Genomic DNA, 22,202 nt, shown 5'->3' on the forward strand with positions numbered 1-22,202 from the left:
CATTGCTGACATTCGTTAGCAGCTGCGGACTCAGCTGAACTGATGCTGAATGTGATTTAGCTGCAAGTGTAGAAAAAGGCAAACCGGTTTTAACCCCAGTTTCTGAAGCAGTGCTGAACACATTTTGTCTTTGTCTACACTTGCAGCTAAACCACATTCAGTTGCTGTATCAATTGCTGACACCTGTTATCAGCAATATGTCATTTTCCTATTGTAGACAAAGCCCTTTGGCAGGGGCCTTAGATGTGATAATAAGCCAAAACTAATGAAGAAGCCTGAAAGCATAACAAGACTGGGAAGAACAGCAGCAGGGAGGGGCCTGACAGGCAGGGTTAGAGCGGGGGAGAAAAGGAGACTGCCCTCTAGAAATGTAAGGCTTTTACTGTATTCCGGTTAAACCTGAGCTGTACCTACCTAGCTCAAGTCTTGCTGTGTATGAGACTGGACATATTATGTAAAATGCCTCCATTGTTTTAATCTCAGAGGCAGCAGAGAAATGGTCTCTGAAGACTACCCCACTCAAGACTCCTGATCACAAGTTCTGCACTAAGGAGTCTTCTTCCATAAGGTGTGCTGCTTGCAGGGCTGCAGTCCAGTGGGCACACGGCACATGCATAATGACCATGATGAGACATTAGTTTAAAGAACAAAAAGGGACCAACACCCTAACTGTTCATTATGTCAGTGAGTAGCAAGAGACCTCAGTTGTGTACAGAGCCATTTATCTAGTTCATGAATTAGAGCCCTGTAAACCTCCTGAGTTTATAAAATGCAGCTAAGGCATACTTTAAGATCTGCAGAAAAGAGGCATTTATACTTCTCCAAGGCTGTCCTGTGTTTAGAAATTTTTAATTTTATCCACGTCGGATATCTGAGATATATTAAAGCCAATGCCATCTCTGACAATGGTGAAATATGACCACTGAAATGTGGTCAGTGAATTTTTACTTTCATATGTAGGATTTTATCCTTAACAGTTCTGTCTTCGGAATGCAGAGCTGAATGAAGACTGGGAGAATATTGAGGTCAGAGCTGCCAATTAACCTCTTGATTTCAGAGGCTGATTACTCCATTAATCAAGGGGCCAGAAGCAACGTAGATGATGGGAAGGGTTGTAGCTGCAGAATAACAATCCCATGAAGGACTGATTTATGTCGTACAGTGATGAATGTGGAAGAAAGGGAAGAGCGGGTGGTCAGGGATGCACCGACTTCTCAAGTTCATGAGCGGGTGCAATGTACCAGCAAGAGGGCCTATTGTGCTTGTGAACAGGGTTTTGTAGTACTTCACTTGCTTTATCTCCCTCCTGTGATCAGTAGTTTTCTTTTATAGCAGTGCCTCAGTGAATAAAGTTTTCACAATAAATGTCCCTCCTGGACATTTGAAGTAGGGTTGGGGCACAGGGGTGGTGCATTAAATAACGTGGAATCTGAGGGCTTGTCTACATGGGGACATGCAGGAAAGTTAAGACAAAGTAACAAAAAGTGTGACATTAAAATGCATTAGTGGAAGCACATTATATCCTGTGTGGATGCCCTCTGAAGTAAAGTGGCCTTAGGCTATGTCTACACGTAAAACGCTACAGTGACGCTCACGACAGCAACAGGAGGGGTTTTCCCATTGCTATAGTTAATCCACCTCCCTGAGAGACATGAGTTAGGTCGACAGAAGAATTCTTCCATCTACGTAGCACTGTCTATACCAGGGCCTAAGTCGGCATACCTACGTCTCTCAGGGAGGTGAAAAATCCACACCCCTGAGAGACAAAGTTATGCTGATGTAAGTTTTCGGTGTATATCAGCCCTTGCTTTGCTTTAGCTTAATTGACTTTTAAATTAAGATGAATTAAACTAGACTGAATTAAGGCCATTTTAATTCGGAATAAGTGTGTCCATACAGGGATTTAATGCAGTTTAACTAATCCACTTTAAATGTTAGTTTGTCTTAACTTTCCTGAGTAGTCCTAATGTAGACCCTTTCAGCCCACCTGAGATGCTTTAATGAAACACTGTAGAATATAAGAGGATGCTGAAGCCCGATGAGGTGTCTGCAGATGATCTGAGGTTCAGGTGAACCTCGGGTACACCTTGTCCCTTCCCAACCCGTGACTTGTGAACATCTATGTCAAAGAGAAGGCAGGAGATTTTTGAATGATTCTGTTGGTTTATTGTTAAAAAGCATGAGCATTTTCTTAACTCTGGACTGCAGTGTTGATACACCAGGCTGACTTGGGAAGTGTCTCCAGTGTATATTTAAGTAAAGCCAATTTCTGCAATTAATGGGGGATAAATCGAGGTTTAGTTACTCAGAAGGCACCTTTGGTGAAAGATTCTTGGTAACTGATATATACGCTCTTGAAGGATTCACAGCGCTGGCAGCTCCCTTTGGAGTATTAAAATACATGGGTGAATGGCAGACAGCCCCTACGAGCCTCTTTTCCAGAGACTAGTCCAGTTAAGGCAGCTAACTGGAAGAGACAATGGTGTTCATCAGACATTTTGTAACAATAAGACCCCCTTCCACAAATCTTAAGGGATTGCTAGACAGTTTGACAATTTGAGATCAAAGCACGTACAGTCAAGTCAGGTGTACTGGCTTCCACCAGACACATTTCTGTACGGTTGTATCTGCAACTGACTAAAGAATAACAGCTTTTCTACTGCCCTGCCTCTTAGAAACATAAACCGTTGTCTTGGGATCTGTAAAGGAAATAAGAACAGAGGAGGGGAGAGTATATCTTTGAATTTTTGTAGATCATTGCTAAAAGGTAAACCAAGCAAAGAACTCCCAGTGCCCACCCCCACGAAAAACTGTCTGTCTCTCAGATCCCAGTTTAACTTTTTCTAATGACCCTAAAGTACATAGCTCAGCCCCATATCATCCTTCCTGAGCTGGGAGAGGGCCTCTCAGCTCCTGACTTCTCATACCTTGCTTGCTTGTTCCTTTCATCTCTCTTGGCTTGGCTAACACCCTAATTACAATGTAAGATCCATTTTGTGGCAATGTAACTTATACCAAGATACCCATTTTTTCCTCTCCTCCCTTTCCTAGAGCTGAAGAAGCAAGTGGAGAGTGCAGAACTGAAAAACCAACGGCTGAAAGAGGTTTTCCAGACCAAGATCCAGGAGTTTCGCAAGGTGTGCTACACACTGACAGGATACCAGATTGACATTACTACTGAGAACCAGTACCGGCTCACCTCCATTTATGCTGAGCACCAAGGGGACTGCTTGCTCTTTAAGGTAGGCCTGGATTCCCCCACCCCACCTGACTCTGGGGTAATTGTGATCAGCATGCCAGAATGATCTCTCCATTCTAATTGCTGAGAAATGTCAAGTTAGTAGCTCCTGTTACATGACAGTTGTTCCTCTTTGACTGCCTTCTATATTTGAATAGAATGAGAGTGGAGATGCTTCCTCCTTTTAAATAATTCTGTGAGAAGACTTTGGGTCTAATTTTTCCTCTCACTTACAGCAGAGTAAATCAGGAGTAATTTAGGCTATGTCTGCACTTAAAATGCTATAGCAAAGCTAGGTCGCTCAGCGGGGAGGGGGAATGGATTTTGAGAGATGTAGCTATGCCGATGTATGTTTTCAATGTAGACTAGCCCTCAATCAAAGTCAGTGGAGTTACAACGGTTTAAAGGAAAGGAGAATATATCTACACATGATACTCCAGGAACCTAGCCTCAGAACTCACCATTTTCTACCGTCAGAGAGACGTGCAATATCTTCATATCCTCTAACCTGGCCAGAAGGATGTGTGTTTAGCAGGCTACTCTTTATGCTTGATCCTGCCTCAGTGTGAGGAGAGGACTAAATGACCTCTGAACATCTCTTCCAGCCCTACAATTCTATGATCCTGTTACCCAAGACAGGGCCTCATCCATTCATCTGCTCCAACATTTCAGGCTATTGTTTCAAGTGGAGCTTTCTCCTGGGTTTATTTGCAGTATCCAGTGCTCGAGGGACGTTCTGACAATGTGGAATTACTAAAGCATTGAATGTGTCAGAGCTCAACAAAAGAAAATCTTAGTTACAGAAGATGAGTGAGAGAGTTGTTAGTTCAGAAATCAACAAGACGTTTAGGTGTCATTTATTTACCCAAGATTAGTTGGAATGTAAAACCAACTGCCAAAGCCAGCTACAGAAGTAAGTTTCTGTATATGTTGTTCCCCTTTTGCAAATCTTTATGAACTGTTGGAGTACAGATGATTTTTTAATTAGCTGGTTTGAACTGGCTGAGCAGTTTTCTGGCAAGAAGGGAGTGGTGGGGAATAGACATAGGCACTGAGGGCTGTTTATACATTCTAGGTTAATAGACGGTTATTTTGTAGTGCTGTCCAATGGAAATTGTTTATGATGTGGTCTTCTACCACACCACACCTTCATCGCATCCTTTTCTCCTAAAAGTCACTTCTTTAAGGAGTCTTATAAACTGTAGCCTTGTAACAGCGTAGCTGGCTCATTAAATGAAACTGGGCTCAGTTCTCCTGGCCCAGTCCACATGCTCCCAGTTGTGCCAGTTAAGAGGGTGAGACAGCACCTGAGGGCTATAAAAGGTCAGTCAGAAGTCAGACAGGAGCGGGGCAGGAGATGAGAGCTGCAAGAGACAGAATGTGGTTCCTGGGAGAAGGCTGAAGGCAGGAGGATCAGCAGGGGGAGATGCCTGCTGGTTCCAAGCTGGAGAGCCAGAACCAAGCAACACAGAGGACTGAAGGAAGGGATAGCAGGAGAGGGGCTCACCCATAGCCACCTTCTTGCTGAAGAGCTGCACCCAAGGACCAGTAAGAGGGCCATGGGGGAGGGAGTGATGCTCCCCTGGCAAGGATTCTCCTAGCACAGAGACTGGGCATTCCTATTGGGAAGAGTGGAATTGCACCCCAGAAAGAAGATCTGAGGTGATTGCTGTCCTGGCAGAGTGACGGAAGAGGACGTATAAGGAGCCTAACCATGACAGAAGACACTAGGCCATGGTGAGAACAAGGACTATATGTACACGGGTGATATGGACTATGGTTTGGGACTTTTGTCATAGACTCTTTGTACAAGGTTGTTGTAATAAACTGGCCCCCGTAGGAGTATTTTTTAAGTAAGCGCCTGAAGTGGAGTCCATTGGGTTACCCAAGAGGGAAACTGAGCAGAGGGTCCACTTGCAGGGCTGCCCCGAGACGGCACCTGGAAGGAGGCCACTCGTTTGCAAACCTAGATACGTTTATTTTAGGAAAACTCAAAGCGATATAACTCATGAGGTGCATGCAGGACTCTGCCATGCAAAGGCATGGCCTTTTTATGCTTTTCATCTTCCTGCCTGCCCCTGTGTTGTCATCTCCTCTTCTTGTGTTGTCTTACATTGAAATCTCTAGGGCAGGGACCCATCTTTGTTTTTGGGAAGTGCCATGACGTCTATAGCACAAATAAGTAATACAGCATTCTGATGCCCTGTGCTGGGAAGTGCCACGGTGGTCTGGCTGTATGGCTAAGCTTTGGATACTGTCTTCCGTATGAGACTGTTATCTCATAAGCAGCAGTCTTGGGTTGCTATATTAGATAACTGAGCTGTGTCATCTGAAGCATCAATTTAGTTACACTCTTACACTGGTTTAGTACCATGGGTTTTATTTCCACGTACAGTAAAATGTCTGCACCCTAATCTTCATGCTCCTCCTATCATGATACGTAAGACTTACTCTTATTTTTTGTCATTCGGTTCTAAATCATGAAGTGACATAATTAAAAACAAATCATGGAAAGCAGCCCCCGTCTCCCCTCGTGTCTCACTGTTAATGCTGGTGATAGCACTTTGCCCATCGCAGCAAGTGTCAACAGCCTAAGTTTACAATGCAGGCGGGAGCACTTTCTCCCTTTATAGAAAGTATACAGCACTAACGCACGCCAGACCCAGGAGGTCACAGAGTTTTACGGAAGAGCACTTCCCCTCACCCCATGGCCACGACAATTAGCACTTAAAATCATATCTGCTTCCAGTTGGTCCCATGAGGGCATGTGTCTTGTTTACAGGAAGAAAGAGGATGCTGGCGAAATTGAACAAGGGAGGAGGTGCAAGCAAAAGTTGCAAGGGTTCAACTTAAGCAGACTTAAGGCCAGTGTGTGCAGGGCCCAAGTTTTATTTTGTTAGGTAATGAGATTAATATTTCCTGTCACTATACGTTGGAGCCCCAAAACAAAACCCACCAGTCACAAGGCATTAACAGTGAAAATGAAGACACAAATGAGGAACCTGGGTAGGAACTAGGATAAGGCCTAGCAACAGTAAGATGCTTGGCTTCACAGCTTCTGATTTTGTCCTGGGCCTCCTGGACCAGCTGGGGAAGAGAAGCTGCAGAAGGAGAACACTCTGCCTCTTGGAAGACGCATTTTGTATCACTTTGTAGAAACTATCCTTGGACAACCAAGGAGCAGCCATGTCCCACCTTCCTTGGCTGGAAGGCACTTCACATGCATCAGATCCCTGAGGACACCACCCCTTCCAGAAACAGTTGGCAGCTAAGACGGAACAATGAATTAATGTGATAACCTTAGCATCTCTGGAATCCTATGTTCAAACATGCCTTGTCATAAGTTAAATGAACATGGTTCATCCCAGCTCCTAATGGTCTTTTGTCCACATTATACCTAGCACCATATAACTTGGTACAACTAACAGTGTTTTCTGTAAAGAGGGCAATGGCTTACTAGCAGAGATGTTACAGGTAGGTCAGAGCTGAGTGCATTAGCAAAGCTGTGTGTGGGAAGATTGCATATTGCCCACCTTGATTATAGCTACCCAGTGCTCTCATTCATTTACCTCCAAATTCTTCGTCATGCCATACCACAATAAACTGGCCAGTTGTTGGAAAATACTAAGTGAGCAGAGACTCTTATAGCTAAATACTGATCTTGCTTTACTTTCTTCACTTACGGCTTCATTCCCAAGAGTTTCCGTGGAACTAAATTGGATGTCACCAGACATAGCAGGAGAAGTTTAGAGCTCCAGCATTTTCAGGAGACACCTCTCAAGAACAGTCTCCCAGAACTGCTGATTGATTTATAGGCTTCCCTTGCATGTCATACCTCATGTCCCAAAGGTGAGGAATGGGTTGCCTTTGTATAAGAAGAGCAGATTTGAAATTCCTTTGACAACAGATGCCCCACAACAAAATCTCTGAATGTTTCTCATGTCTTAACCAGTTGCATCCCCAAAATCTATTGTTCAGATTAAGAGCAAAATAAATACATCAAATTCTTTCCTGGGTGAGTACAGACTGCTGATGCCCAGGTATACAATAAGGCTTGGATCCTGATTATGGCTTCTCAGTGGGGTTGTATGTTTGTGCTGTAGAATCTCTGAGCTGTAATGACTGTGGGTGTTTGTGTGCATTACATTAAGCTGGAGAGGTCACAAAGCAGGAAACACTGTTCGTATTTATTTCACTCAGGCAATTTATGGAGCAGGTTCTATATAATTAGGACCAAACAAGTCCCTTCACACTTTACAAGCTTCTGCAGCTTGTCTGTAAACTTTAGGGCACGTTTCAGTAATACAGCTGGTGGCATTTAATTTTCATTGAAACTTGAAGAGTCAGCTATGCAAGAGTAGCTACTGTAATGGATGTAACCCCTTCATAGCAGAATGAAGTGTGGGGTATTTCCAGGCAGAATTTTCCTCAGTTGTGGTTGGCCACACTGGCTAGTTGGCATCCGATGAAGTGAGCTGTAGCTCACGAAAGCTTATGCTCAAATAAATTGTTTAGTCTCTAAGGTGCCGCAAGTCCTCCTTTTCTTTTTGCGAATACAGACTAACACGGCTGTTGCTCTGAAAACTGGCTAGTATGCTGTAACTTTCCAGTCAGTCCATGATGTAGAAAGTGGCTGCTGAGGTATGTGTTAGAGCAGCGGTGAATGTGTTAATCAGAATGACACGCTATGAGAATAAGAGACTGTCCATAAATGAACGCTGAATTCCAATGAATTTTTTATCAATGCGTATTGGAGATCCCTATAGACACAACAGATGAGCTCATCAAGATGAAGGATGTTACAATGATTGCACATAGGCTGGAGCATCTCAGACTTCACAGCCCTCTCTCTCTCTCTCTCTCTTTAATTAAATGCTATGAAAAGTCATGTACAGACTCCTTTCCAGGAGTTTAGTTTCAGATGATTTTGCAGAAGGTAATACATTATAATTATTGGGTTACTTGGCAGTTTCATATTCTGTCACTGTAGCTGGTTCATTAGATACTTTAGTTTGTAATGCATATTCTTTGCTTTCTGCGTAAGTAATATAGCTCAAGTCCAGGCAGTCCAACAAGAGCTACACAGGCTGCACTTAGTTTACTTACTGCCTTCATTTTTCCTGCACTAATCAATTTCTTCATAACAAATTTGTTATGTCTGATGCCTATTTCTAAACAAACAAATATTAAATGACCAAGAGAAACTGCCAAGAGTAAGCTTAGTTGACTTTTTATTAAGCTGCAGGGTGGATCACTATAGCTTAATTGAGCACATATATATATCATGCTGTTTACCCTGTTCACGGGGTGGATTCTGAACAAGCAGTGGGAACAGGGAGAAAACAGCAGTGGAAATTGTTAGAGGCAAAAAAAGGCTTGCTGTGAAGAGAGAATGAAAAGATTTTCAGATTGTTTAGAGAAGTGATGAGTCAGAGTGGTATGAGAGGCACATACACTAACGAATCGTACAGAGAAGGTAAATCGGGGGCCTTTATTTACCCTTTTTGTATTATATAAGAGCATGGGACTATCAAAAGAAGCTGAAAGACAACCCATTTAACACTGATGAAGGGAAATCCTTTCTTACACTGTGTAAATTTAACTTTTGGAACCCACTGCTACAAAGTACTGTACTGTTAAAGCTCAGTGAGAGTTAGACATTAGACATTTATGCAGCCCAAATGAGAACATTGGTCTTTACATTAGGCTAGAAAAAGGGTTATATAAACCCTTTTGCTTCAGGGCATAAAACCATTCCCTAATGGAGGAGGTTAGGCAAAACTTCCCCTGTGGGCAGGTTATTCCAAAATTGTCTGCTACACCTTTCTTGCATCTTCTTCTGAAGCATCTGACCCTGGCTACTGTTGTTGACTGGGTACTGGGCAAGATGGGCCACTGGGCTGACCCAGTATGACAATTTCCATATTCCTATGTGAAATTTGGTAGTGTTTAGAAACCTTGCTGGTTTCAGGTTTTCTGCTTGCTCAAAAAGGCCAGACCAAATTACCTAATAATCCTTGTATTAATTGTTTGGACCCTATTTGGTTGACAAGCAAGTTAAAATCTCTCTAATTTTTTTTCATGATCACAGTGAGGTTACGTTCCTGATCAGGTAAATATCAGCCTATCAGCGTCTCATTCTCCCTCATTTTCCATATCCTCAGAGTCTAATCCTCTAGGATGGGGAGCTCTACCTGGTTCCACCTCTTAGTTATGATGTTCTTTGCTGCCAAACTTATCATAAGCGAGCACAGTCCCCATAGTGATTCATTGGGAAGCATCCTCGAGATGGAGCTTTTATGGGTTTAAAAGGAGACTACCCAAAATTTTAGAGAGAAAATAAAAACAGAAGCATTGTGACTTCGTATGAGAAGAATGCTAGACAGCATGGGGCTGGCACTGCTCTCTGCAAATAAAACCTTTATTTGAGTCCAGGTGGAGTGGGTTTCATGGAGTAATATAAAACCAGCAACTTCTTTGTGATGCGCTAAATTAACAGCCACTGCACTCAGACAGGCTTTGAACCACACTTGTTTAAGTCGTTATTTAAAGGACTGGATTTGAAGATGCATAAAAAGCAGGCAGCCCTACAAAACTCCCAAGGCAATCTGAAAAGCTAAAGCTGGCTTCTCATGTGGTTTACTTTTGTTTACTGAAGCAGAGTGAAGGGGGTGGAAGGAATAACAGTCACTTCACTTTGGGGGCTCTTTGATGGAAGAGGAGAGTCAGTAAGGACAGACACAGGCTGATGCTAATTGTAAATGTGGAATGTTGAAGGGTAGCTGTTAACGACTGGGCACAGGGAGCAGCTATGGGTAGCTTAACAGAAACTTGTTTTGCTGACGTTTACTTCTGTTCTGTCTGTGGTAATCATTGACCCTCCAACTCCCTTCTCTCAGAGTTTCCCCTCCTTTGCTTACTGCTTATAGCATTTAAGGCTGGTTGATTTATTTAGAGATTTGACAACTGTAAGCAGGATCAGTCCCCTTCCTAGTAGTGCTTAGTGCTAAATCCTCATCCCTTTTCCTCTCTCAAAATGTATGTGAATTCTGGTGTGCATGCAATGAAGGGATTTTCCCACGTGTGATGAAACTTTCCATCAGGAGGATGAACAGTGTTGATAGCCTAGGTAGTTCACATAAAGTCTTATTGATTGTTTTTGTTTCAATTGCCTTCGCAGGGTACAACATTCTGTGCAAATTGAAATAGTCCCTTCGCAGGGGGACACGTGTTACAAAGCCAAAACATGAAACAATATAAAAGTATTAAAATAACCAATAGTAAGATAGGAGACAGGATTCATAGCAGGGTGTGTGTGTGTGTCTGTGTGTGTGTTGAATGGAGAAGCCGTGAGTGAGCTGTGTGTTCCCAGAGAGTGCTAATAAAACCTTTACATCACACCCTCATGCATCCTATATGCAATACTACGTAGATATGCCATGTTACAGAACAGAGGGCAGCATAAAAACCTCAGAAAATGACCTAAATTGATTGTTCTATGTCTAAAAATGATATGGTGAAGAGAGTTGCTGCTTCCTGTCACTTTGCTGCCCCTCGCAGCCCACTCACCCCATGACAGCCTAGCTTCTCTCCCTGAACCCCCTCCATGCCACCTGCTGGCCTAGCCTGCCTTTTTGGTTTTCCCAGAGTTAGGGGTGGTGCGGTACCCCTGTAGGGCTAATCTTTGGACTAAGGGAAGCAGGCTGAGCACCCTCAGTGAGCAGTAGTAGCATTGTCATCTTTGGAACTAAATGAGGTTATAGCGAATAAGAAGAATAACATTGCGGTTAAGTTACATACCGTGAAAAGCTGCCCTATGTCTGAGCTACCAGAATGTGTGTGGAGTCTGTGTGACTCTCATGGGTTAGCCAGAGGGATTCAGAAAAGAATTAGAATTCAGAGGAAGTTTCGAAAAGGGCTTGTTTTTAAATGTTTCCTCTGGCAAAGTTATTTAATCTTTGACCTAGAAATTAGAATAGAAATTTCAACTAGCCTATGAAAAAGTAGTTGGTTAAAGTGGGAGACAAAGTGCAACCATTTATTTGTGAAATAGACAGTTCTAATCCTTCTTTAAGTACAAATCTCAATGCAGCCTTAACTGTAGAGTAGCTAGGGCCCCTCCATAATTACTGTATATGTCTCAAGTTGAGCAGTGTAATAAGTGGATTGTTATTCCCCATCTGTCCTTCCTGTCTGAGTGTTGTGCTTGCTCGTTATATGTGGATGTGGGTGACGTGAGCTGTCAGTGGTGTGGAAGCCCTGGGGCTGTGTACATGTGCTTAGTATGCTTGCAAGATCAATTACCTCCACTTTGAACTCACCAATAGTGAGTGTCCTTCAGTAGCATGTCCCCAGCTGTTCCTTTCTTTTTGTCTGTCTCTCTCTCTCTCTTTCCCCTCCTCCTCTCTCCTGGGTGAGTCTCAAGAGTGAAAAGAAGTCACAGTTTTGATAGAGTGCTGTTCTTCCAACAGCCGTCTCGCACTCTTGCACACACAATCAAAAATAGCAGTGGTGCTCATTGGTGGAGCAGGACAGGCAGAGAGAGATTGATTAGAGATTGCAGGCCTCTATTAACTCCTCATTCTTGTTAATTACATGTTATTTTATTTTTATATTTTGTTTTTCAATTTCCCTGTGTGGTTTCTGAGGATTTAGTTTCTCCTCCGCTCCAGGAGGCACACGCCATTTGTGTGTGAGCGTGATGCATTAATGCCAAATGTGCTGCATTAGAATTGCAGCAAAGGTCAGTCAGGAATTTTTGTGGTCTCTGAAATCAACAGCTCTAAAACAGGAGATAGCAATCAATCTGTTGGGTTATACGAGTAAACAGTGTATTTAACCCATGCTTCATCCCCCACACCTGCCTCCATTCCACATTGGTACATCTTGTCCCTGTCTTCATCTTGCTCCGGTCACTGCGTGCTCCAATTCCTGCCCCAATCTCGATCTGACTGCTTGTGTTTCTTCCTGAAATAATTACCCTGCCTCCTGACTGAGTTTTAAGTGTGTATTTTTTCCATTTTAAACTAATCTGATCACCTCAAGAGATACAGAATCCAAAGGAGAAACCAACAGAATGTTCAGCATAGCTCTCAGGAGCCCAGTGTGGGGAACCACCAGCCCCCATCACCTTTCGATCTGGTATAGTGTCTGGTGTAAGGGAGTCCGTGAAGAATACCCTCCCCGTCACTCCTTACCATGGCAGAGGGTAGAGAGAGACCCCAGTAGGCTGGTAGTCAGTGTCAGTTGACAGAATTCTTCCAGGTCTCAGAGACCGAGTCTGTGCCTACCGAGAAGAGAAGGGGATGAGTGAGGTTTTCTGAAGGACCTGCATTTTGCTTTATGGTGTAATCCAGGGGAGAATGGAGACACATTCAGGTTTCTCTCTCCATGTAGGAAATGGCTGTCATGTTTAAGTACCGATCCAGTTACACAGCCTTTGGCTTTAAAAGCTGAAAGCCATTTTCAGAGGGAGATGTGAGAACTAGGTTGTTAATGTGGGGTCACTCAGCGTGCTCTCTCTCTGTGTTTGCTCTGTAATCTTTGCTGTTAGCCATGGAGCTGCTTTCCCAAGTGCCCTGCCCCATGCTTATTCAGGCCATGATGGCAGGACCTCACAGATGGGATTGTCGATGCATCATGGATTTATTTCCTTGGGCATCTGGAGACCTCTCCAAGCAGCTCTGCCAAGTGGTTAACATGAGCTCATCCCCTCCCTCCATGCTCTCCTCAGGCTGGATTCTCTCTGTCTCTCTCAACAGAGGAACCAGTAAACAACTGGGCAGCCTTGAGGTTGTCCCTGTATGTTTTCTGCTCAGCTTGACTGCAGCCATCCAAGCACAATTCGTGACACTCCCATTGGCCTCATCTGTACGAGTGAGCACTGCAGACGTCAGCTGGCCCAGCTGAAGGACCCCTGCCTCGTTCAGCATCTGTCTCCTCCACTCCTGGCATAACAGTAATTAACCTAATTACCAATTTGCCGGTCCTTTGCACAAGTCTGATTCCTCTCCCCCCCCCCCCATCTCCTTTGTCTCATTAAAATGTCTCTTATTTAGTGAAATGGGCTACAATGGGAGAGGTGGGGAGCATTCTGACTGGGGAGCATCACAGGCATCTGTGGCTGTTGTTCACCAGGGTGGAGGGTTACACTGAATGGATGGGTGTTGGGAGAAAGTCACATCAGAGCAGCCAGGACTGGCATGGGGGCCTGCACTGGTGCAGGGGCATTTGAGACTTTTAGCATTTGAGACTTCTACACTTCGATCTGGGGGTGTGATCCCCAGCTCGAGGAGACATACCAGTGCTAGCTCTGATCAAACTAGCATGCTAAAAACAGAGTGTAGCCTCGACAGCCAGAGCTGCAGGAGGGAATAGCTGCCGTGAGTATGCACCTACCTGAGATGCTAGGCATACACTTGGGGTGGCTAGCACCTTATGCCACCACAGCTACACTCTGTTTGTAGTGTGCTACCTCTGTCAGAGGTGAGTCTCCTCAAGCTGGAACTCTCACCCTCGAGCTCCAAGTGAGACGTACCCTTTGTGATCCTGTGACAACAACGAAGACTGGAGGCCAGGCCAGGGAGTCCCATGAGCTGAGCTGCCTTCATGTCAAGTATAAGTCTGAAAGACGCAAAGTCTGTCCTGATGAGTGCTCTTAGTCAAAATAAAACTCTTTTCTTGCCAAACAACCTTTATTCCTGCATGAAAATGTGGTCACAGTCTAGTTCACCACATGCAAGCCACCACCATAATTGTATCTACCTGGTACCTTGGCTGGCTGTCTCAGCAGAGAATAGTGTCTGAATAGTATCTATTCAATATTGTGCTTGAGTGGGGTGGTCGGTATAGAGTGACCATACATCCTGTTTTGGCTGGGACAGTCCCTATTTTAAGCCGTATTCTGCTTTTTTTTCACCAAAAGTGGGCATTTGTCGCGTTTGCAACAGCAAACGGGACAAATGCCCACTTTTATCAAAAAAGTTGGGTGAGGAGGAACATGCAGGAGACGAGAGGCGATGCCAGCCCCGTGCAAAGGAGGGAAGGCAGGGCTTGGGCAGGAGGGAGGCTGGGCTTGAGTGAGCAGCGTTGCCAGCTCCAACCTTGCACGCAGGGACAGGCAGGGCTCAGGTGAGGGGGTAGTACTACTGCATCCTCGCACGCAGGGGGGCAGGCAGGGCGTGGGAGGAGGTAGTAGCTCTTGAAGGAGGGGGCTCAGGCTAGCCCACACGGTGTTCCATTTTCCCTTTGAGAAATGTGGTCACCCTAAGTCTGTAAAACTCTGTGACGACCCAGGTCTGAGATGTGTTAGTGCTGCATACTTTCTATTCCCATCTCTGCTACTAACTTGCTTTGTGGCCTTGGACTAGTCACTTAATCTACCCATCTTTCTCCTCTTCTGTAAAATGGGTGCAGAAAAATACCATTCACTTACTTTGTGGGAGGTTGAGAAGCTTAATTACATGTACAGCGCTTGGGGCTTTTTAGGTGAAAGCAGTGTAGAGATACCAAGTGTAAAGTGCTTTTAATAGTGAGTAGACATAGCAGACTGCTTCTTAGAGGTGCCTTCAATCCCGCTTGGGGTTGAGGGTCATTGGTGGGACACTGTGAGGAAGCCTGCTTGGTTGCTGCCTGGGCTGTTCTCTCTTTTCTGTGGATACATAGCACCTTTCAGCAGCACTAAATTCACTGCAATTTTGTTTTTTTACATCCTTAGTCTTTTCAAAGATAGTTTTCAGTTGGAGTTTGTGTGATTGGTTCACTTGAGAAGAAAGGAGATGACTCCAAGACGGATCCGGTTATGTCTACACTACAGAATTAGGTCGAATTTTTGGAAGTCGGTTTTGTAGAAAGCATTTTTATACAGTCGATTGTGTGTCCCCCCACACAAATGCTCTAAGTGCATTTAGTCGGCGGAGTGTGTCCACAGTACCCCGGCAACTGTCGACTTCCGGAGCGTTGCACTGTGGGTAGCTATCCCACAGTTCCCGCAGTCTCCGCCACCCATTTGAATTCTGGGTAGAAATCCCAATGCCTGATGGGGCAAAAACATTGTCGCGGGTGGTTCTGGGTACATATCGTCAGGCACCCCCTTCTCTCCCTCCCTCTGTTAAACAACGGCAGACAATCGTTTCGCGCCTTTTTTTCCTGGGTTACCTGTGCAGATGCCATACCACGGCAAGCATGGAGCCCGCTTAGCTCACTGTCACAGTATGTCTCCTGGGTGCTGGCAGACGTGGTCCTGCATTGCTACACAGCAGCAGCTCATTGCCTTTTGGCAGCAGACGGTGCAGTATGACTGGTAGCCATCGTGCTCTTTTAGCTGACCTCGGTGAAGTCAGTCGGGGTGCCTGGGTAAACATGGGAGTGACTCAGCTAGGTTATTTCCCTTTTAAGTTTTGTCTCATGGCGATTCAGTCCTGCCAGCAGTCCTACTGCACCATCTTCTAATGAGCAGCCAGGAGACGATGATGGCCAGCAGTTATACTGCACCATCTTCTGCCGAGCACCCAGGAAATGACGATGGCCAGCAGTCGTACTGCACCGTCTGCTGCCAGCAAGATGTATAAAGATAGATGAAGTGGATCAAAACAAGAAATAGACCAGATTTGTTTTGTATTCATTTTCTCCTCCCTTCCTCCTTCCCTCCGTGAAATCAACGGCCTGCTAAACCAGGGTTTTGAGTTCTGTCCTTGAGGGGGCTATTCTGTTTGTCCTTGATGCAAAGCCACTCCCTTTGTTGATTTTAATTCCCTGTAAGCCAACCCTGTAAGCCATGTTGTCAGTCGCCCCTCCCTCCGTCAGAGCAATGGCAGACAATCGTTTCGCGCCTTTTTTCAGCGCAGACACCATAGCACTGGGAACATGGAGCCTGCTCAGATCACCGTGGCAATTATGAGCTCTATAGACACTGCGCGCGTTATCCAGCAGGATATGCAGAACCATAACCTGCAAGAAAAGCGAAACCAGGCAAGGAGGAGGTGACTGCAGCGCGGTGACAAGAGTGATGAGGACATGGACATCGACTTCTCACAAAGTACGAGCCCCTGCAATGTGCACATCATGGTGTCAATTGGGCGGGTTCATGGCGTGGAATGCCGATTCTGGGCCCAGGAAACAAGCACAGAGTGGTGGGACCACATAGTGTTGCAGGTCTGGGACGATTCCCAGTGACTGCGAAACTTTCGCATACGTAAGGGCACTTTCATGGAACTTTGTGACTTGCTTTCCCCTGCCCTGAAGCACAAGAATACCAAGGTGAGAGCAGCCCTCACAGTTGAGAAGCGAGTGGCGATAGCCCTGTGGAAGCTTGCTCTGCCAGACAGCTACCGGTCAGTCGGGAATCAATTTGGAGTGGGCAAATCTACTGTGGAGGCTGCTGTGCTGCAAGTACCCAACGCTATCACTGAGCTGCTGCTATCAAGGGTAGTGATGCTGGGAAACGTGCAGGTCATAGTGGATGGCTTTGCTGCAATGGGATTCCCTAACTGCGGTGGGGCCGTAGACGGAATCTGTATCCCTATCTTGGCACTGGAGCACCAAGCCGGCGAGTACATAAACCGCAAGGGGTACTTTTCAATAGTGCTGCAAGCACTGGTGGATCACAAGGGACATTTCACCAACATCAACGTGGGATGGCCGGGAAAGGTACATGATGCTCGCATCTTCAGGAACTCTGGTCTGTTTCAACAGCTGCAGCAAGGGACTTACTTTCCAGACCAGAAAATAACCGTTGGGGATGTTGAAATGCCTATAGTTATCCTTGGGGACCCAGCCTACCCCTTAATGCCATGGCTCATGAAGCCATACACAGGCAGCCTGGACAGTAGTCAGGAGATGTTCAACTACAGGCTGAGCAAGTGCAGAATGGTGGTAGAATGTGCATTTGGATGTTTAAAAGCGCGCTGGAGCAGTTTACTGACTCGGTTAGACCTCAGCGAAACCAATATTCCCATTGTTGTTACTGCTTGCTGTGCGCTCCACAATATCTGTGAGAGTAAGGGGGAGACGTTTATGGCGGGGTGGGAGGTTGAGGCAAATGGCCTGGCTGCTTGTTACGCACAGCCAGACACCAGGGCGGTTAGAAGAGCACAGGAGGGCGCGATGCGCATCAGAGAAGCTTTGGAAACCAGTTTCATGACTGGCCAGGCTATGATGTGAAAGTTCTGTTTGTTTCTCCTTGATGAAAACCCCTGCCCCTTGGTTCACTCTACTTCCCTGTAAGCTAACCACCCTCCCCTCCTCCCTTCGATCACCACTTGCAGAGGCAATAAAGTCATTGTTGCTTCATATTCATGCATTCTTTATTTATTCATCACACAAATAGGGGGATAACTGTCAAGGTAACCCGGGAGGGGTGGTGGAGGCGGGAAGGACAACACCACACAGCACTTTAAAACTTGTTGAATGCCAGCCTTCTGTTGCTTGGGCAATCCTCTGGGGTGGAGTGGCTGGGTGGCCAGAGGCCCCACACCGTGTTCTTGGGCATCTGGGTGAGGAGGCTATGGAACTTGGGGAGGAGGGCGGTTGGTTACACAGGGGCTGTAGCGGCGGTCTGTGCTCTGGCTGCCTTTCCTGCTGCTTAACCATACGCTGGAGCATATGAGTTTGATCCTCCAGCAGCCTGAGCATTGACTCCTGCCTTCTTTCAGCAAGCTGACACCACCTACCATCTTCAGCCCGCCACCTCTCCTCGCGGTCATATTGTGTTCTCCTACACTCTGACATTGTCTGCCTCCACGTATTTTGCTGTGCTCTGTCAGTGTGGGAGGACAGCATCAGGTCAGAGAACATTTCATCACGAGTGCGTTTTTTTCGCCTTCTAATCTTCGCTTGCCTCTGGGAAGGAGAAACATATGCAGCTGATGTAGGAAAAAAAAGGGAGAGTGGTAGTTAAAAAGACACATTTTGTAGAACAATGGGTACACTCTTTCATGGTAAACCTTGCTGTTAACGTTACATAGCACATGTGCTTTCATTACAAGGTCGCATTTTGCCTCTTATTGAGGGTATGCTGGTTTGGTGTGAGAGATCACTCACGCAGGGCTGGGAAGCAGGATTCGGCTTGCAGGCAGCCTTGGTAAGCCACGGTCTTTTGGCTTCTTTAACCTTCATAACATGTGGGAATGGTTTCAAACAGCAGCGCCCTCATTTCCCATACGAAGTAGCTTTTGGGTTGGCCATTTAAAATGGGTTGGCAGTTTAAAAGGAGGGGCTGCAGTTTCCGGGTTCATGTGCAGTAGAAACCCAACTAACCCCCGCCCCCAGCCTTCCCCCCCCCCCCAAACACACCCACTTCTCTGGGATGATGGCTTCACCCCTCCCCCCACCGCGTGGCTAACACTGGGGAAGATTTCTGTTCAGCCACAGGCAAACAGCCCAGCAGGCACCTCTGAATGTCCGCTTACTAAAACCACGCTGTTTCAACCAGGTGACCATGAATGATATCACTCTCCTGAGGGTAACACAGAGAGATAAAGAACAGATGTTGTTTGAATGCCAGCAAACACCGGGACCATACGCTGCAATGCTTTGTTCTGCAATGATTCCCGACTACGTGCTACTGGCCTGGCATGATAAAGTGTCCTGCCACGGTGGACGGAATAAGGCTGCCCTCCCCAGAAACCTTTTGCAAAGGCTTTGGGAGTACATCCAGATGAGCTTCATGGAGATGTCCCTGGAGGATTTCCGCTCTATCCCCAGACACGTTAACAGACTTTCCAGTAGCTGTACTGGCCGCGAATGCCAGGGCAAATTAATCATTAAACACGCTTGCTTTTAAACCATGTATACTATTTAAAAAGGTACACTCACCAGAGGTCCCTTCTCTGCCTTCAGGGTCTGGGAGCCCGCCTTGGGTGGGTTCAGGGGGTACTGGGTCCAGGGTGATAAACAGATCCTGGCTGTTGGGGAAACCAGTTTCTCCGCTTCCTTGCTGTGAGCTATCTACAACCTCCTCATCATCATCATCTTCGTCGCCCCCAAAACCCGCTTCCGTGTTGCCTCCCACTCCTTGGACGGAGTCAAAGCACAGGGTTGGGATAGTGGTGGCTGTACTCCCTAGAATGGCATGCAGCTCATCATAGAAGCGGCATGTCTGGAGCTCTGAACGGAGCGGCCGTTTGCCTCTCTGGTTTTTTGGTAGGCTTTCCTCAGCTCCTTAATTTTCACACGGCACTGCTGCAGGTCCCTGTTATAGCCTCTGTCCTTCATGCCATTGGAGATTTTTTCAAATATTTTGGTATTTTGTCTTTTCGAAAGGAGTTCTGCCAACACGGATTCATCTCCCCATACAGTGATCAGATCCATACCTCCTGTTCTGTCCATGCTGGAGCTCTTCAGCAGTTCTGGGACTGCATGGTCTCCTGTGCTGATGAGCTCTGCATGGTGACCTGTGCAGGTGAGCTCACCACACTGGCCAAACAGGAAATGAGATTCAAAAGTTCGCGGGCCTTTTCCTGTATACTTGGCCAGTGCATCTGAGTTGAGAGCGCTGTCCAGAGCAGTCACAACTGAGCACTCTGGGATAGCTCCCGGAAGCCAATACCGTCGAATTGCGTCCACAATACCCCAAATTCGACCTGGCAAGGCCGATTTCAGCACTAATCCGCTCGTCGGGGGTGGAGTAAAGAAATCGATTTTAAGAGCCCTTTAAGTAAAAAAAAAAAAAAAAGGGGCTTCGTCGTGTGGATGGGTGCAGGGTTAAATCGAGATAACGCTGCTAAATTGGACCTAAACTCGTAGCGTAGACCAGGCCGGAGACTTTGGGGAATACAAAGACCTCATTACAGAACCCATGAAGTGGTTGTTTTCAGAAAGCAGCTTTTGATGCCTGCTTCTCGTTTTCCCTGGTGCTGTTGTGAATTTGCAGAACACGCCGAGCTGTGTCACCAAACCATAACCCCACTGTTTCATTTACAGTTCTTTATGTACAAAGCCTTAAATGAAAAGAAGGAAACTTTGATTTAGGAAGCTCAGAGTTCTCTGATACCAGTGTATCTCAGCAGATTGTCAACTCAGCTACCAATTCCCTGACTATATCTCATTTCATTAAGGACTCCTTTGGGGAATATGCTAAATTGGGGCTGTGCTGGTAGCCCTTCAAATCCTGGACTGAAGGAAGTGAGCAAGTGTTTGCTATTAACATACAGGGTAGGACGCCACGGTCTGTGTGGACGCTTTAACTCAGTTTCTTCCTTTTGTTGATTTGTCACAACCTTGATACTGTTCAATTATTACAATACCTTGTTTATTCCAACCTCACTTAACCACGCAGCTCTGACTGAACAGATGTCGTTTTAGGAATATTCTTATTCACAAGAATAAAAAGAATAAGTACTAAATAAAAATGAAGAATAAAGAGAAATTGCATGTTGTCTGTACAGAAAGATTCTCCTGGAAATGGAGGTTAGAGGGAATGGCGCCGACATGTCCTAGCAACAGTGTATTGGAGATAATATGCCAAGGCATCAAAATATGCGTAAAAAGAACAAATATTTGGACTTCATTATGCATTGGTCCCTGCCTGAAACAGGGAGAGCGAGGAGGACAGATTCTCCCCTGACTTGGTGTAGGATAGCAGCAAGCACTCTGCTTGTGCCAAGAGGCCCTAAAGCCAGTTTAGCCAGCTGCAGCAGAATAACCTGAACGTAGTGGCTCCTACACCATCCTTTCCTCCTTGCTGAGGATCAAGAATAAATTAGGATTGGATGACCAGGCTTCTCGCCAGTTTTCCCAAGGCCAGCCAGCTCAGCTGGGGTGAATACAAGCAAGGGCACTTGAGAAGTAGAATCAGAATGGAATGTAAGTTCTGGGGAGTTGGTAGGCACCAGAGGAAAGGCACTTTAAGGTCACTGTCCATTCAGCCCTTTGGCAGCCCTAGAGAGGCCATACCACTCCAAGGAACAAGAATAGGGTAAGGAGCCCAGAATTCCTGAGTTTTGTTGGGCACTCTGATACTGCTACATTGACACAGCATTTCTAAGGATCTAGAGCACATTGCATAAACCAACTTGTAGGCTTTGGATTCTGCAGTTGGGAAAAGGAACCCATTTAACCCATGCCTCAAAGCCTGTCAACCAGCGCATGGGTTGTGCTTTTCTGAAACTTTTCTGAAACTGAACTTGTGCTTTTCTGAAAGGTGGTGTCCCCTGTGGCCTTTCCCTAACCAGGGTTACCCTGCATTTCCTTTTTCTGAACCCATCTGAGGGAAAGCAAAAATCCCAAACAACGCTCTCCTCTGTTACACCCTTGCATCTTCTGCTTTGCTTCCAGGCATCTCCAGTTTATTCCATGCCAGTGATTGCTGAGGATGGTTGGAAGCACACCAAGTGTTCATTCATGGCACGCCTCAAGATTTCACGCACTTCACTACGTGCGATCGTAGGCACAATGTACCATGCTGTCTCTTCAGATTCATTTATAGTGTGCCATGTCCGTGTGTAGCATGGACCTATTAGTCTTTTTGTCTTTGACACAATACTGTATATGTTTTACAGTACAGAATGCAGATGTGGTCTGGAAACCACTCTGAGGCGTTTGTGGACGTGGACTGTGGTTGTTATAATAGTAACATGAGTCCCAGGCTATGTTACTGACCAACATGCTGTGAAATTTCATGGTTACAAATATTTGTAAAGGATCTCAATACATAAGTTGGGTGAATTGGAACAGAAATAAGTGTCAGAATTTAATATGATTTAAGTTGATTTAATACTTTGGAATTATAGAAAAACTAACCTGTTCCCATATTTCCTTCTTTTCACTGACTCATATGTGAATCAATCCAAAATGCATTTACAAAGTATCTGCATTCAGTAATTCTTTTGGTCTATCTGAGCGTGATTAGTTATCATAATAGGCGATTTCTCTGTTGACACTATTTTAGGACCTTGTATTTCATAAGCAGAATTGAGAAGTAGAATGCCTCTTGTTTTCCAGCTTCATGAGAGCATCTTTAGGGCAA

The 22,202-nt window shown here is 45.6% G+C and overlaps 1 protein-coding gene across 2 annotated transcripts in view; it reads left to right on the forward strand.

The window, feature by feature from the left end:
* Positions 1 to 22,202, forward strand: part of MAD1L1 (mitotic arrest deficient 1 like 1) — a 554,397-nt gene that overhangs the window by 427,094 nt on the left and 105,101 nt on the right. For both annotated transcript variants that reach the window (XM_077827951.1, XM_077827952.1), the window contains exon 17: positions 3,052 to 3,242. In XM_077827951.1, coding sequence (XP_077684077.1) covers positions 3,052 to 3,242 — 191 coding nt within the window. The remainder of the gene's footprint in view (positions 1 to 3,051; positions 3,243 to 22,202) is intronic.

Source organism: Eretmochelys imbricata, chromosome 10 (assembly GCF_965152235.1).
Source record: "Eretmochelys imbricata isolate rEreImb1 chromosome 10, rEreImb1.hap1, whole genome shotgun sequence".
Classification (NCBI taxonomy): domain Eukaryota; kingdom Metazoa; phylum Chordata; order Testudines; family Cheloniidae; genus Eretmochelys; species Eretmochelys imbricata.